The 16,066-nt window shown below is 38.1% G+C and overlaps 2 protein-coding genes across 7 annotated transcripts in view; one reads left to right on the top strand and one right to left on the bottom strand.

The window, feature by feature from the left end:
* Positions 1-65: 65 nt before the first annotated feature.
* LOC127433355 (lysosomal acid phosphatase-like) lies at positions 66-12,519 on the bottom strand. 6 transcript variants are annotated; one of them, XM_051685380.1, is made up of 12 exons: positions 12,342-12,490; positions 8,887-8,982; positions 7,388-7,424; positions 7,228-7,314; positions 6,983-7,135; positions 6,075-6,173; positions 5,815-5,904; positions 3,581-3,713; positions 3,210-3,319; positions 2,941-3,047; positions 2,664-2,842; positions 66-1,462 (listed from the first exon to the last, which is right to left on the bottom strand). In XM_051685380.1, the coding sequence occupies exons 2-12, from the start codon at positions 8,970-8,972 to the stop codon at positions 1,332-1,334; spliced, it is 1,212 nt and encodes a 403-aa protein (XP_051541340.1). In that variant the 5' UTR covers positions 8,973-8,982; positions 12,342-12,490; the 3' UTR covers positions 66-1,331. The 6 variants fall into 6 exon arrangements, with proteins under 6 accessions (XP_051541340.1, XP_051541509.1, XP_051541421.1 ...); XM_051685549.1 differs by having other exon boundaries at positions 7,388-7,502; positions 8,887-9,306; positions 12,342-12,479; XM_051685461.1 differs by having other exon boundaries at positions 8,887-9,306; positions 12,342-12,479.
* LOC127432968 (activating molecule in BECN1-regulated autophagy protein 1A-like) overlaps positions 9,324-16,066 on the top strand; it is a 105,311-nt gene continuing 98,568 nt past the window's right edge. Inside the window, exon 1 of the mRNA XM_051684723.1 lies at positions 9,324-10,858. The gene's annotated coding sequence lies outside the window, so the exon portion shown is untranslated. The remainder of the gene's footprint in view (positions 10,859-16,066) is intronic.

Genomic DNA, 16,066 nt, shown 5'->3' with positions numbered 1-16,066 from the left:
TTTAATGTGTCGCTACAGCATTTGCTAGTTGTACAATTATCCAGTTTGGAAAGAATCCAGCAGTGTCAGAAATGAACTGTTTTATTAAGGGGCAATATTTGCCCCCAGAATTGATTTTCAAGGGCATTTTTACATTATGAGGGCATATTTTTGCCATTTACTGCATAATTTAAAAAATTTAAAATCATTCAAATACACACTGGAATCTGAGCATTGAAGTTGTTACCTATAAAATCAGCATCAACTCACATTTTGAATGATAATACATTTAACTAAACAGAGAATAAAATCTATCAGATGATGCAAACAAAACAGAATTTAGTTTCTGAATCAGGTTTCTACTCGAGTGAACATCTGAACACAGACAAAAGGCAATCATTTAAAATGCCAAATTAAACTGTAATGTCAATCAAGTCGAAAAACTGTGTTGGAATATTTATTTCCAAATTCCTTTTACCGTGTTTACCAATCTGATAAGAATTTTGTATTACATTTTATGCACCTGGAAAATAATTATTGACCACATCCTTCACAAATGTAATAAAGTCAGGTGTGTTAAGGACAAAACATGAACACACAGCAAAAGATTTAAACAATTACCCCCATATATCTGCTCTGAGTTGTTGAGAAGACACCAAATGAGCAAGCTGTTATTCTGAAATTTACAAATCAATCTATTTTGTGACATTTTGTTAAAACGAGATTATCACATTAAAAGCATGAACATGGTTTATTCAATGAATAAAATAAGTGTGATAAGGCTTTGATGTTTATCCAGTAAGCCTATTTTGTGAACATTCAAAATCTAAGACACTTTCATTGCACGACCTGAATCAGGCAAATGTATCAAGTACAATCCTCTCATAAGAATACTTTTACTAATGGACCAGGAGCTCAAACAGGGGACACTAGTAGTACTTGCATTTCAGAGAGGACAGACACCTCTGAAAGAGCAGCTTTAATCTGGTCCCCTTCTCAGGATTATTCTGAGATTTACAGTAAAAGTTGTAGCTCCGCCCTCCTTGAAAATTTGTAAACAACACAATAAAGATTCAAAACTAATAACACAAATGAAGTCACTCAATGCTGTTAATGCTATTGAAACAATCATACATTTTGATTCCCTTTGCTCTCTCTAAACACTTCCAGGTACTAAAACAAAAAGGGTAATAAAACTGCCACGTCTCCCCCAATTTATAAATAAAAGTTTAGGCCAAAGGTAGTGGAGACAGTCTGTGTTGGCTTAGAGTTTCTGATATGTTGAGGTTGTGTCCTCACAGGTCCTCTTCACTGTCCCAGGTTTCCTCTTTTCGGAGGAGCTGGTATGATTGTCAGGAGTCACTCTCATTTATTACATGACTATAGCCAGCCAACGGCTCTCTCCGACGACATAGCACTACAAACAGCAGTGATAACAGAAGGAAGAGTAGGCAGCCACACACAGCCAGTCCAATGATGATCTCTACAAACACATGCGACAGAACCATCAACGTTTAAAGGCATAGTTAAAAAAAAAAAAAAAAAAAATCTCTGTCATTATTGACTCTCATGTCATTCCAAACCCGTATGAGTTTCTTCTGTGGGTCACAAAACAATATACTTTAAAGAACGTCACAGCCGCTGATTTCCATACAACAGCAGTTGATAGAGCCTCATTTTAAAGCTAAAAGGGCAACAACAACAAAATGTGTCACAAAATTCCATGCAACTCGTGCTTGATGTTATTTACATGTTGGCGTATTTGATTTGTGCTCGGTTAACATGAGTTGATCAAGGATTTGAAAGTGAATAAAAACTACTTAAAGTTCAGTCTGTTTATCATAAAAAGTGATTGTGTGCCTTCACAAGACTTTAAATATGACGTACGAGTTGCACGGAATATGTCCTTTAAAGTGAGGCACTATCAACTGCTGTTGTATGGAAATCAGTGACCACGACATTCTTTTTTATTTTTTTCTCCCCTTTTCTCCCCAATTTGGAATGCCCAATTCCCAATGTGCTCTTAAGTACTTGTGGTGGCGTAGTGACTCGCCTCAATCCGGGTGGCGGAAGACGAATCTCAGCTGCCTCCGCGTCTGAGTCCGTCAATCCACGCATCTTATCACGTGGCTTGTTGAGCGCGTTACCGCGGAGACGTAGCATGTGTGGAGGCTTCACGCTATTCTCCGCGGCATCCGCACAACTCACCACATGCCCCACCGAGAGCGAGAACCACATTATAGCTACCACGAGAAGGTTAACCCAACGTGACTCTACCCACCCTAGCAACCATGCCAATTTGGTTGCTTAGGAAGCCTTACTGGAGTCACTCAGCATGCCCTGGATTCGAACTCGTGACTCCAGGTGTGGTAGTCAGCATCTTTACTTGCTGAGCTACCCAGGCCCCCCGACCTGAAAATTCTTTCAAATATACCCCTTAAATGCATATGGGTTTCGAACAACATGAGGGTGAGAAAATAATGACAGAAATTTTTGGGTGAACTATTGCTTTAAGATATCCATTACTGTTCTCATGATCATGAATATAGTTTTTAAAAAAGGTCTAAATCTTTTGTTATTATAAACACACACACATTCTTCTTTATTTATTAAAGCACTTGGAGTACAAAACTCAGTTTAAATATTGATTTTTGTGTAATGAAAGGTAGAACAATAGAGTTTACCAGTGTCGGTGGCTTCTTTGCTGATCTGGCACTCTCGTGTCCAGTCTTGTGGTATGACTTCATGTGTGAGGTTTAAAAAGTCCTGTAGGAGGCAGCGCTGAGAACAACCCGGTAATGACACAGCATACGGCTCCGGCACAGAGCTGTCATTGCGATAAAACATCTCCACTGAAAATGACCTGAGAGAGAGAGAGAGGCAAAGGAATATTTTTATTGACCTAAGATGTATTCCATATGCAGAACTGTAATTTTAGAAAAGGTGCAGACAATGTGTTACCCATTCTCCTCCTGGTAAAGTTCAATTAGATGACAGGAAGCATAGGGTGGCTGCAGTCCATTAAAGACATTCAGAGCTTCCTGCAGAGCTACAACCGTTGTGTCATGCTAGTGAAGAAAAAGTTGTGAACATCATGAACTGCTTTCTCAAAACAGATTTTTTTTTTTTTGGTCATGAAAGCATTGTTTGTAATGTGTCATGCTATTGTGATAATAAAAGTGAAGTTTTGGCTTTTTGTCCGCTGATGGTTAGTGTGGCACATGACTTACAGCGGAGTATACAATCATCTTCAATTCCTGTTTAGAGTCTGAAGCAGCAGCAGTTGAGAGATTCTTAATGATCTGTTCTAACAGCAGGCCTGTAAGTGCGAGTAGATGTGCTGTTTAACACATTAGTGTCACATGATCACAGTATTGCTTTATAACACCACTGCAATAGCATATTTTAGTCTGCATTTAGAGCAGTTCATTGTTTCTTTATATTTCCCCTGCACTATATTAACCCATCGCTTAAGGGAGCAGCCCCTCCCTCTGTTACTACCGTTCAACGCTGCAGAACAAACCTGATTTGCAAATGTTTGCTTAAAAGTGTCAAACGTTTTAACTATGAAAATGCTCTGTGTCCTAGAATTAGTTCTCACCTCCCTGAAGTCTGCACTTCTCTTTTCTCTTATAGACTCCAAACATGATCTGAAAGGCAAAGTCCTTTAACACCCTCAGCATCTCCATCACATCTGGAGTCACCCAGGGAGGTGGCTGCATCCCATGTTTTGCCTGAGAAAATAGAACAACAGAAAGAGATGAAGGGAAAATGATAGAAGGGTGTTAATGGTGTCTGGTGGTTTGGATTTAAAAGCATTTTTAATAGGAAGTTAAAAGACAGGCATTGCAAGTCATTCCTGTCAGTGTTAAAGACAGCTCAGGCGATCATTGTTAAATGCCAAGGTTCTACCAAGCACCAAAATATTTAACACACAAAGGTCCATAGAAGAGTGCTCAATATCATCAAAAGACCTTAGTAATGCCTCTTCAAACTACTGCCATCTAGCAAATGATTCCAGTGTGTGAAATCTATGACCACCAGACTGAAGGAGAAGTTTTACCCACAAGCCATCAGACTTGTGAACGACTCAACAAATATGCCTCCCTCCATAAATATGCCACATTCACTTCCCACAGTATACTGTTACATACCATCTTGAAATTTACAGCTGAATGTATAATGCAAATACAGCACATTTACTGTTTACAATGTCTACATATACACTGGTGGCCAAAAGTTTGGAATAATGTACAGATTTTGCTCTTATGGAAAGAAATTGGTACTTTTATTCACCAAAGTGGCATTCAGCTGATCACAGTGTATAGTCAAGACATTAATAACGGGAAAAATTACTATTACAATTTGAATTTTATTTTATTTTTTTTATTTTATTATTTTTTTTTTTTTAAGAACTTTTAAACTACTTCAAAGAGTGACAGACAGGCTTGTTTGAGTATTTCCGTAACTGCTGATCTTCTGGGATTTTCACACACAACAGTCTCTAGAATTTACTCGAAAGGTGCCAAAAACAAAAAAAACATCCAGTGAGCGGCAGTTCTGTGGATGGAAATGCCCTGTTGATGAGAGAGGTCAACAGAAAATGGCCAGACTGGTTCGAACTGACAAAGTCTACAGTAACTCAGATAACTGCTCTGTAAAAATGTGGTGAGAAGAATAGCATTTCAGAATGCTATTCTGACACTATTTTTGCAGCACGTGGGGGACCTACCCAATATTAGGCAGGTGGTTTTAATGTTGTGGCTGATCAGTGTATATTTCTAGACATAATGTACAGTACACAGGAACACTTTTGTTTTCAAAAAACAGTTCGATTGAGCATAACAGAATGTAATAAAATGCAGGGGCACATTTTGTGCAGCCAGGCTTGTTGCCAGTCTCAGAGATTCTCAGTGCCAGATATATATATATATATATATATATATATATTGCATTTGTAGCATAATGTTGATTACCACAAAAATATCTCTCGACTTGTCCCTCTTACAAAAAGGCACTTACAATGGAAGTGAATGGGGACGATTTTTTGAGGGATTAAAAAAGCAGAAATGTGAAGCTTATAATTTTATAAAAGCACTTACATTAATATTTCTGTTAAAACTACTATTTGAGCTGTAAAGCTGTTTAATTTTGTCGTTTTTGTGGCAGACTACTACATTACCGGGATTACAGGTTTATGGAGTTACGTCGCATGGCAACAAAGTTGTAAAATTGTATATAATTTAGCACAGAAATTGTTAGTAAGCAATTATCTCACACTAAAATCATGTTAACATGCATATTGTTTGTCTTGTGGCTATTCTTTTGAAACATTGAGTATTTTAATGTTTATGGATTGGCCCCATTCACTTCCACTGTAAGTGCCTCACTGTCATAATAATCAAAATTATGCCACAAATGCTGTTGATTGAGCTTAACTTGTATTGAAGCCGGAATATTCCTTTAACTAAACACGTTGTCTAAAAATGCAGCACTTAAGGAAAAAAAAGATTAAGACACAATGTAAAGCCTACAGACATCTGTCAGACGCATATGGATATAGACCAACAACAACAAAACAGCCCAGACAGAACAGAATAACAGGTCCCATGTGTCCGTTCCCTTATCTGTTTTTCTGCGCAAATGACAATAAAGAACTTGACATGACAACGAGCTGCTAAAAGTGAGGAGAGGCACAATAACCCACATCAGCTGCACACTTCGTCTTTAATCTACCATTCATTCATATTGGCAATACTTAGACAAGAAGATTAGCAGAGTCTTAACACTGGTTGAGTGAAAGTCATGAGTAATGTGTGTGCAGATGAAACTCACCTCACAGAACAATGTGTCATGGACACTCCAAACAGTCTCTATGGAGGCGGCCTTAAGTCCTGTTTTATTTCGCACCATCTCAATAAAATCCTGGATAAAAACACAATCATTATTCAACCCTAAATCCCAAAATTGCAGAATGCTTTTTGAGTTACACTACATTATTATAGCCGTTATCATGTTGTCAATGGAAAGTCCATGAGCAGGTTACAGACACAATGAGCTGCTATTATCAGCAGGTCTTTGCAATGTGGACCCACCTTGTAGGTGTCGGTCATGTTTAGAAATATGTCTGATTTTTCAGTCTCGTTCATGAGCTGTCTGTAACGTGGACAGTTTTCCAGCGGGAATGAGAGCAGCTGGAAGAGAAAAAACACACTATAGTAGTCATGGAAACAGGTTTCAAACATACAGGGATACTTACTGATCTGGCTGCTTTACCAATATGACTTTCAAGGCAACATTTAAGTGTACTGCAAAATGGTGGAGGGGAAGTGGGAACAGTGCTTCAGTCTCATTTACATGCATTTAAGAAAACGGTTTATTCCAGGGTTGTTACAGAAAGAGGCTTCTGAAACATCATATAAACAAGAACACAGATTACCTTTGCCGCTTAAAGGATTAAAAGAAAGTGGTTTAACACACCTGTTTTTTTTCCCCAGAGAACGCAGCTTACTGTGGTCATGTTAACACATAAGCAGCGTTCTTACATTTTTTTTTTTTTAACAAACATATGAACTATATGACTTTAGAAACTATTCACATTTATACACACCAATGAAAAATACCAACTGTCCCTCACGTTCATGTATACAGTATGCGCTCGTACATTGGGGGAATCCTAGAGTTTTATGTAAGAGGGAAACCACACAATTGCTGCAGGTCACAATAGAAAGTAAAGGAAACAAACACAACAACAATTCTGGAATATTTGGAAATAAAGCAAAGCAACCAAGAATAAAATACAGTGAAGTTATCCTTGAATGCCATATTTGTTTTTTTACACAGATGTTGTGAGGAAATTATGTTGCTGTGGAGAAAGCCGCATGTATACGGGAGTAAAGAGTATGCTTCCTGCTTATACATTGCATGTAAACAGGAATGCCACTTTCTCGCAATAAGCCACTTTCTGGTGTCCATGTAAAAGGTAGTCAATGTGATGTCTTACCATCTCTTTATCCTCGGGGACAGTGTGAACAGGTATCGGATGCCATTTCAGATCTGGCTGAAAAACTTCCGTACCGTTAGGAGGGAACAGGCCAGCCAGGTTAACCTCTGCACTCATCAGAGTCCGGTCAACATCTGTACTTCGTATAAATACCTATAGCACAAAGACAGCAAAGTTAATGTCCACTACATCTGATCCAGTTAGCACAAAAACACAATGTTTGACATGTTTAGAGAGATAAAGACCTCATGCCGCTCATAGTCCTCACTCAGGAATCCTGTGTATCGTTTTCTTAAAAAGTGGCCCAGTTCAAAGTGCTGCCTCATTCCCTCCTTGAAGATCAAGAACAATATATTACACCAATAAAAACCCACTCTTCTAGATCATCTTTCATCATTTACTCACCCTCATGCCATCCCAGACGTGTATGACTTTCTTTCTTCTGTAAAACACAAAGATTTTTAGAGCAATATCTCAGCTCTGTTGGTCCATACAATGCAAGTGAGTGGTGGCCAGAACTCTGAAGGGGAAAATATCACATATAGGCAACAATAAAGTAATCCATAAGATTCCAGTGGTTAAAGGAATAGTTCACCCAAAAATGAAAATTCTCTCATTATTCACTTACCCTGATGCCATCCCAGATGTATATGACTTTCTTCCTTCAGCAGAACACAAATAAAGATTTTATTTAGCTCTGTCAGGTACTTATAATGCAAGTACACGGGTGCCAGCACTTTGACGGTCCAAAGTCACATTTAGGCAGCATAAAACTATTCCATGCGACTCCAGTCGATCGATGAATGTCTTCTGAAGTGAATCGATAGGTTTATGTAAGAATGATTTGATAATTAAATAAGTTGATAATTTAAACATTTTTAACTATAAATCACTGCTTCCATCCATCTGATGTTGTTTGAAATGGCCGATCTCTCACGTGGCGTTCATTCTTCTGTTGTAAATAAGTGCCGCTTCCGAACTGTTGTGTGAACTTGCCGACGCGCTTACGTTACGTGACAGCTACGTGATGCTTACACTGCTGGCAGGAAGTGCTTTTTAAATGTTAATAAAGTTTTAATTATTTATTTTTTATACAAACGTATTGATTTGCTTCAAAGACATTCACTGATCGACTGGAGTCGCATGGATTACTTTTAGGCTGCCTAAATGTGACCTTTGGACCGTCAAAGTGCCGGCACCCGTTTATTTGCATTATAAGGACCTGACAGAGATCTATCTTCTTCTAAAAATCTTCATTTGTGTTCTGCTGAAGAAAGAAAAGTCATACACATCTGAGATGGCATCAGGGTAAGTAAATGATGAGAGAATTTTCATTTATGGGTGAACTATTCCTTTAAATCATTGTCTTAACTCTTTTTTTCACTGTATATTTTGCCATTGCAGTCTCAAGGTATGACCATGAGCATGCACAGAGCACTAGATAGCGCTATATGAAGTGTAATCAAGCTTGAAATCATGATCGCCAAGGAGACTTCTTTCAAGATATGTAGAAAGGAATTACATTTTGGTCTTTTCTCACCTAAAACTGGTTGAATCACTTTAAGTGACATTGATTAACCCACTGGAGTTGTATGGATTACTTTAATTCTGCCATTATCTGCTTTTTTGAGTTACAAAGGTCTGATCACCATTCACTTGTATTGTGTGAGCCTACAGAGCTGAAATATTCTTAGAAAATTTTTCATTTGTGTTCTGCAGAAGAGAGAAAGTAATACACATTTTAGATGGCATGAGGGTGAGTAAATGATGAGAGAATTAATATTTTTGGGTGAACTATCCCTTTAATCTATTAGCCAACAAGGAGTTGCACAGAATGCAGTGCATTTTAAACACAAAAGGTGTGCATGTTGGCCTGCGCAAGGTCCCTTGTATATTGTGTGCACCTGAGAAAGTTGTCCAAACCCCTGGGGCCAGTTGCTCTCCTGGTAGGGATCAGTTGGATAGGCTTTGATTGGAGATCTGTCGCCATGACGATACAGCTGTCAGAAAGCAAGTTGAATATTTCATGAGTATTGGAGATGTCAGTGTCTACACCATCTAACTGCAGAGATCAGCAAATCCATCTTGTGGTCATACTGGCACTCTGACACAGCCCACACAGTAGTCAAACACATTCTAACTGGGTTTGCAGATTCTGTCTCAATCTTCTTATCTTTATCTCTTGTCTTTTACAGAAACGATCTTTGCCTGAATGTGTATCATGCACAACCACACTCTGTGAGCTTCTCCTGAGCTTGCATCCCCGGCTTGGGACTGATCTGTTCAAAGTAGCTGCTCCGGTTTCTCTCCTTCTCTCATTAACACTAAAGAAACAATGAAACCAATATGATTCACCTGAAAATCTTCCCAAACAGAGAACAAGTTTTCAAGGAATGTTTTCAATTATAGCCATGTTACAGAATCATGCTTAAGAAGAGAAGGGCTCCGTCCCAGTACCCTCTAGGGTTGCAACGGTATGATAACCGTGTCAGAAAATATCACGGTATCATGGTATACGGTATTACACAATTATTATTATCAGTTACAATGACCCTTAAAGGAGTGAAAACAGAAGTTTTTTTTTTTTTTTGTGGTTGAACCAACACTTTATTATAATTGAAACTTGAAACTATTTTTTTTTATTATTGAAGTATGTGTAAAAAAAAAATAAAAATAAAAAGTCTCCCTTTTGAAAATAAATAGAATAATAAAGCTAACAGAATTATAATAATAAACCGAATTATAAACATGATAAAAAAACAGCATGTAACTATAACATGTTATATAACTAAAGCATGTTAGTTTACATGTTAGCATAGCATGTTAAATTAACTACTAAATGAAAAATAACATCAGCTGTGTGAGCTTTTAAAGTAATGTCCTATGATTATTAATAATTAACATATACTGTAGGTGCAGGACAGTGCAGCCAGACTGCTCCTGTCTGTAACTTTAACTCAGTGGTTCTCAACTGGTTTTGCTTCAGGACCCAGAATTTACATCGGAAATTAAGTGTAAAAACGTAACCTGTATTTAATGTATCCGGGGTCGCATTTCCTTTTATGTTGCATAGTTTTGTTCATGGTTTTCATGTACAAGGACATGCATCAAGTGACATTATTTTTGTTGTTGATGTCAACAACAAAATCTACAGGAAGTTTTCTCTCCCCCCTTTTAAATATTTAAGAACATATTTAATTATATGAGCCCATTATTATCCCGTTTGTTTCCTTATTTCAAACATCATTCAAACAGAACATACATATTACACAGGAGGAAAGGCTCCTCATTACCATGGCTAGGTAAGTGTAGCTAGTCTTAATAGTAATAATAATAACAAATTATAGTTTATATAATTTTTGATGTTGCTGTTGATATAAAATGAGGTCTAATAGATTCTACCTTTAGATTATTTCATATGAAACGATAACATTTTGTCAAAATATAAGAGTTACTTTTACTCATGTAAAATTGTGAAACAATTTTGTAAAGGTGATTATGTGTAATGATTTAATTTTATTTTTTGGTGCATAGCACCGTGTTTCTCTTTTCCTCCTCTGTGCTGTTTGGCATGTCAGGGCTGCCTGTTGTTTGAGAGGTTCGACTTGACTTCCTCCGTAACGCTTTAAACTAGAAAAGTCTCACTAGAATTGAAATTGGTCACATCAGTTTTGAGGTCTGCGCTCCGCAAATCGAGGGAAGCCCGGTTGTTGCACACGTGTGCCAGAGAGAAGAGCAAATCATTAGAGCGAACTGGCACCGTTACACTCGTGCGAAAGTGCAGAAGAGAAACCTTTAGCTGATTGTGAGATTATCATTAAATTAGTTGACAAGTCTGACAGTCAGTCGAGGAGGAAAGCAGATGTGCATGCACAGGTGAGATTCTCCGTCCGGTTGCATTTTTTTTCTCAATACCGATGATAAGCAAATGTACATGGTATGAAAACCGTCAATGGTTTGTATTAGTAGCTATTAATGGATCACACAGGCTTATAAAATAAAGTGTTTTTTTTTTGTTTGTTTTTTTTTTTTTTTTAGTTTTATGCAGTGTATTGAAAAAAGTAGAAATTGCTTATATTTCATATTGTGTTGTCCATAATTGCTGTAAAAATTTACAGTTAAACAGTTTTTATTGCACAAAGTACTGAAAATCAAAATGAGTAAAAATGATTAACTTTTACAATTATTTTCACACAATGAAAACATTATTAAAAAAAATTGTACTTACATAAATTTTACAGCACCATACCAACAACAGGTAGTGTATTAATAAATGAAAAGATGGGTAACATTTTCATCTATTTATTATTTTAGGGATGCTATAATAGTCACTGCTACCAAAAACAATCAGTCTTCAGCTGAGTGAAAATACAAAAACAGCATTAACATCTTTAAGTCTACCAGCGTCCCAACGTGCAATCAAAAGTCATCCACACACTCGCAATCTTCACGACTACTATTTAGTGGCCAAACACCGGAAATCCGTAAGACAAAGTATGCAAGACCAAAACCGCAAGTGGGGGTATTGGGATAGGGCCAAGCTTAAATGCTGAACTTCCTTATTTGCAGGCAGTGACACCAATTTCGTGATTAAGCTTGAAACCATAAACCACTTATTTTCGATTTTGGTTTAAGACAGGAGGCGGTATCAAATATCACTGTACAGACTCCAAAAACGACATTTGATAGTTGTTTTGAGGGGGGGAATAAGCCTAAAGCAACAAGAGCAGGATCTCATTGTCATGTGATGAATAAGACTGAGCAAGTTTACAGGTTTACAACTGCCACAAAAATCACATAGTCAAAGATTAAGCCGAGAATGAAGCGCTGACAAATTTTTGTAAACAAAATCGGTAGCAAATAAAAGTTGCTCATGTTATAATACGGCTTACAAGTTGTTGTGTCTGGATTACAGTACCAGACTGACAACGAAAGAAAAGATCATTATCGGCATTAAAGTAGAGCAAAACAATTTGAGAGAGAAATAAACAAAAAGGTGCTCTATGGTCAACGGTTCATATTAGTCCAAAAAAAAAAAAAAAAAAAACTTTTTTTAAAGCTAAACAACCATGGCAGTCATTATACATTCATGTTTTCAGTGTATTAAGAGTGATATGGTTATTTAGCATTTTTTTTGGACAGACGTGAACTTAATTCACAACCACAATGCCCTGTGCAAAACACTTAGTTTTAATGCATAACACATGAATCATGAACCCACATAATGACAATAAACCTGAATGTGGTGTGTAGATTTATGAGCGTTTCTGAGACGATTGATTTTGTCCTACCAGCTGCAGACAAATTTGCACAACACCAACAGTATTGAGCAGTCTTTGACGGACACATCCAGACTCACCACAGTGACAAATTTGAGTGTCCTCTCTCCACTGGCAAGACTGAAAGCGAAGAAAAACGCGAAAATCAGAAAGCAGGACTCCATACTTGAGGACGTGCAACAGCGGCGGTTTACAGTAGCTGCACTGAAGAACGGTTGCTTGACTGTTGTTGCTGCAAACACAAGATAAGACGAGCTGTAAGAGTTTCCGGGTACAGGGACGCTCCTATTGGTCAATTATCTGCAGCTTTAAACAAGACGCAACGTGATTGATTGATTTTTGAAAAGAGGCGGGACTCAGGACCAAAGCAGCGCGTTCCGTTGTTTTGATAACGCCGGTGTTCTGTCGAAGTCTGTTCCCCGGGTATTAAGTTTTCTGTATGGTCGTTCAGTTCAAGTGAAGGTGGGAGATATACTATCAAATATGGTCAATGTAGAGAATGGTACACCTCAAGGAAGTGTTATCACTATTTAATATTATGATTAATGGTATATTTGAAGAAGTTAATCCAGACATCAACACAGCATTATATGCAGATGATGGAGTATTGTGGAAAAGGGGAAGAAGTGTTACATTCGTTACTCAAAAAATTAAAAAAGCAATAGGGAACGTTGAACGATGGTCATTAGAATGGGGTTTCAAATTTTCTGTATCCAAATCTTGTTGTCAGTTCTTCACCAGGAAAAAGATAGGATCAAATATACAGGTACTTATGTATAGACAACCACTGGAAAGAGTGACAAAGTTCAGATATTTAGGATTATGGATGGACTGTAAAATGACATAGAAGATTAATATAGAATATATAGAAAAGAAGTGTAACAGAGTACTTAACTTAATGAGATGTGTAGCAGGACAGGATTGGGGTGCAGACAAACAGTCGCTGATGGGAATATACTATGCACTTCTTTGCTCCATAATAGACTATGGATGTATAGTGTATGAGTCTTCATCCCAATCGTTGCTCAAGAAACTGGATGTTATTCAAGCTAGAGCATTAAGATGCATTTTAGGAGCTGCTAAAACAACACCAGTAGCAGCAATGCAGGTGGAGTTGTCAGAAATGCCTTTAAATTTACAGTGTCAAAACTATCTATGGCATATTGGATAAATCTAAAGGGCCACAATAAGGAACGTCTATTAGAAGAAAGTTGGGAGATAAAACATTCAAATGAATCAGGATTTGCATGGAAAGCTAAGGAGTGGGAAAAAGAAATGAAACTGGACTCAAAAATATTTGGACCAACTGTTACAACATCTCCAGTACCCCCTTGGTTATTTAGTGAACCACAAATTGACTTTGCACTACATGACAGTATCCAAAACGGAGAGACTGGAAGGGATATTAGATCTATAACATTAGAACATATTAATACTGCCCATTATGCATTTACTCCAGCATACACCGATGGATAAAAAAAAACCTGATACAGGGTGATCAGGTGCAGCATTTTATGTCCCAAAATTTAAAAGTGGAAACAGAGGGATATTAACTGATGCAACTTCAGTGTACACTGCAGAGTTAGTCACCATTCAAATGGCACTTGGTTGGGTTGAGGAAGTGATGACAGCGTCTGAAATGCAAGTTTTAATTTGCTCGGACTCAATGGCATCACTTTCAAGCCTTCAAACCTTCCAATCATTTCAAAGTGATATATTGATAGAAATAATGGTTATGTTACATAGACTAAGGAATATGGGAGTTTTAGTACACTTACACTTTCTGTGGGTTCCAGCACACGTTGGGGTACAAGGAAATGAAAAAGCAGACAAAATTGCTAAAGAAGCACTTAATTTGGATAACATTAACTTGACAGTCAATTTAAGTAGGGTAGAAGGAATGTGTCTGATTCAACAAGCATGTAATAAATGGCAAAAGTACTGGGACACATGTCAGAAAGGCAGACATTTCCATAAAATACAAAGTAACATAAAACGAAGTAAAATTAGTCATAACGTAAATAGAAAGGAATATATTATATTTAAAAGATTAAGAATGGGTCACACTAAACTTAACGCAACACTTCACATCATCGGCAAACACAACACAGGTTTATGTAATATGTGTCAGGAAATGGAAACTGTAGAACATGTTTTGATTAAATGTACTAAATATGAACAGGAAAGAATTAAACTTATAAAAGAATTAGAAGCCTCTGGAAGCATAGAATTCACTATATGCAATATTTGAAGTAATGGACCAGAAACTGTTAGAACGATGTAAGTGGGTTAGAGGGAAAGGAGGCGGCGAGAACTGGCTTGAGAATATAAATAATAGTTTAATGATCAACTTAACCAAAAACACACAAACATAACCACAAACAGGGCAGCTGCCTGTAATTCTCTCTCTCTCGAATTGTCGTCTCCGGCTGCCTTTATCCCTCGCGCACCCCATCAGGCTGATTGGGGACCGGGCGTTTGTCATTCCAGCCCGGCCCCGCCCTCCTCGGCTCTACAAACGAAAATGGTGATAATGAGGTTCTGAGAAACACTGGTTTGAAATATAGAATATGGAAAATCTTACTCGTATTCCATCCTTCTCACACTCCAGCACAGTAGGTGGCGGTATGCACCTTTTTAGTTGGTTTGCAACCCGCCAGTAAATCCACAGAAGAAGTCTGTTCCCCTTATGTGTCCCCTTATGTTAGTGTTCCCCATAGCGCTGTTAAACATTACACATAGGGGGAACAGACTTCAACACTAACCTAAAAGGAAACATAAGGGGAACAGACTTCAACACTAACCTAAGAGGAAACATAGGGGGAACAGACCTCAACACTAACCTAAGAGGAAACATAGGCGGAACAGACTTCGACACTAACCTAAAGGGAAACATGGGGGAACAGACTTTGACACTAACCTAAGGGGAAACATAGGGGGAACAAACTTCGACACTAACGTATGTGTTAGGGTTAGGGTTAGGGGTTAGGGTTAGGGTTAGGACATAACGAAAGGGGAAACATAGGGGGAACAGACTTCGGCACTAATCTAAGAGGAAACATAGGGGGAACAGACTTCGGCACTAACCAAAGGGGAAACATAGGGGGAACATACTTCGACACAAACCAAAGGGGAAACATAGGGGGAACAGACATCAACACTAACCTATGGGGGAAACATAGAGGGAACAGATTTCGACAGTAACCTATGGGGAAACATAGGGGGAAAAGACTTCAACACTAACCTAAGAGGAAACATAGGGGGAACAGACTTCAATACTAACCTAAAGGGGAAACATAGGGGGAACAGGCTTCAATACTAACCTAAAGGGGAAACATAGGGGGAACAGACTTCAACACTAACCTAAGAGGAAACATAGGGGGAACAGACTTCGGCACTAACCTAAGAGGAAACATAGGGGGAACAGACTTCGGCACTAACCAAAGGGGAAACATAGGGGGAACATACTTCGACACAAACCAAAGGGGAAACATAGGGGGAAAAGACTTCAACACTAACCTTAAGGGGAAACATAGGGGGAACAGGCTTCAACACTAACCTAAAGGGGAAACATAGGGGGAACAGACTTCAACACTAACCTAAGAGGAAACATAGGGGGAACAGACTTCAACACTAACCTAATGGGAAACAGACTTCGACATTAACCTTAGTGGAAACATAGGGGGAACAGACTTCGACGGCACCATTAAAAATTAAACATAGAGGGAACAGACTTCGACGGCACCATTAAACATTAAACATAGGGAGAACAGACTTCGGCACTAACCTAAGTGGAAACATAGGG

The sequence above is a fragment of the Myxocyprinus asiaticus genome, chromosome 1 (assembly GCF_019703515.2).
Source record: "Myxocyprinus asiaticus isolate MX2 ecotype Aquarium Trade chromosome 1, UBuf_Myxa_2, whole genome shotgun sequence".
Classification (NCBI taxonomy): domain Eukaryota; kingdom Metazoa; phylum Chordata; class Actinopteri; order Cypriniformes; family Catostomidae; genus Myxocyprinus; species Myxocyprinus asiaticus.
Note: the sequence above shows the minus strand (reverse complement) of the source record. Positions and strands in the feature narration are given on the sequence as shown.

Bases quoted from the DNA above. Each gene is read 5' to 3' on its own strand.
- LOC127433355 (XM_051685217.1), bottom strand. From the start codon at position 12,425: ATGGAGTCCTGCTTTCTGATTTTCGCGTTTTTCTTCGCTTTCAGTCTT. The intron at 7,315-8,886 runs GTGCACACAATA...TTGATCTTCAAG, and splicing joins GGTTTGGACAACTTTCTCAG to GAGGGAATGAGGCAGCACTT. The intron at 3,048-3,209 runs GTAAGTCATGTG...TTTCTTCACTAG, and splicing joins AGATGATTGTATACTCCGCT to CATGACACAACGGTTGTAGC.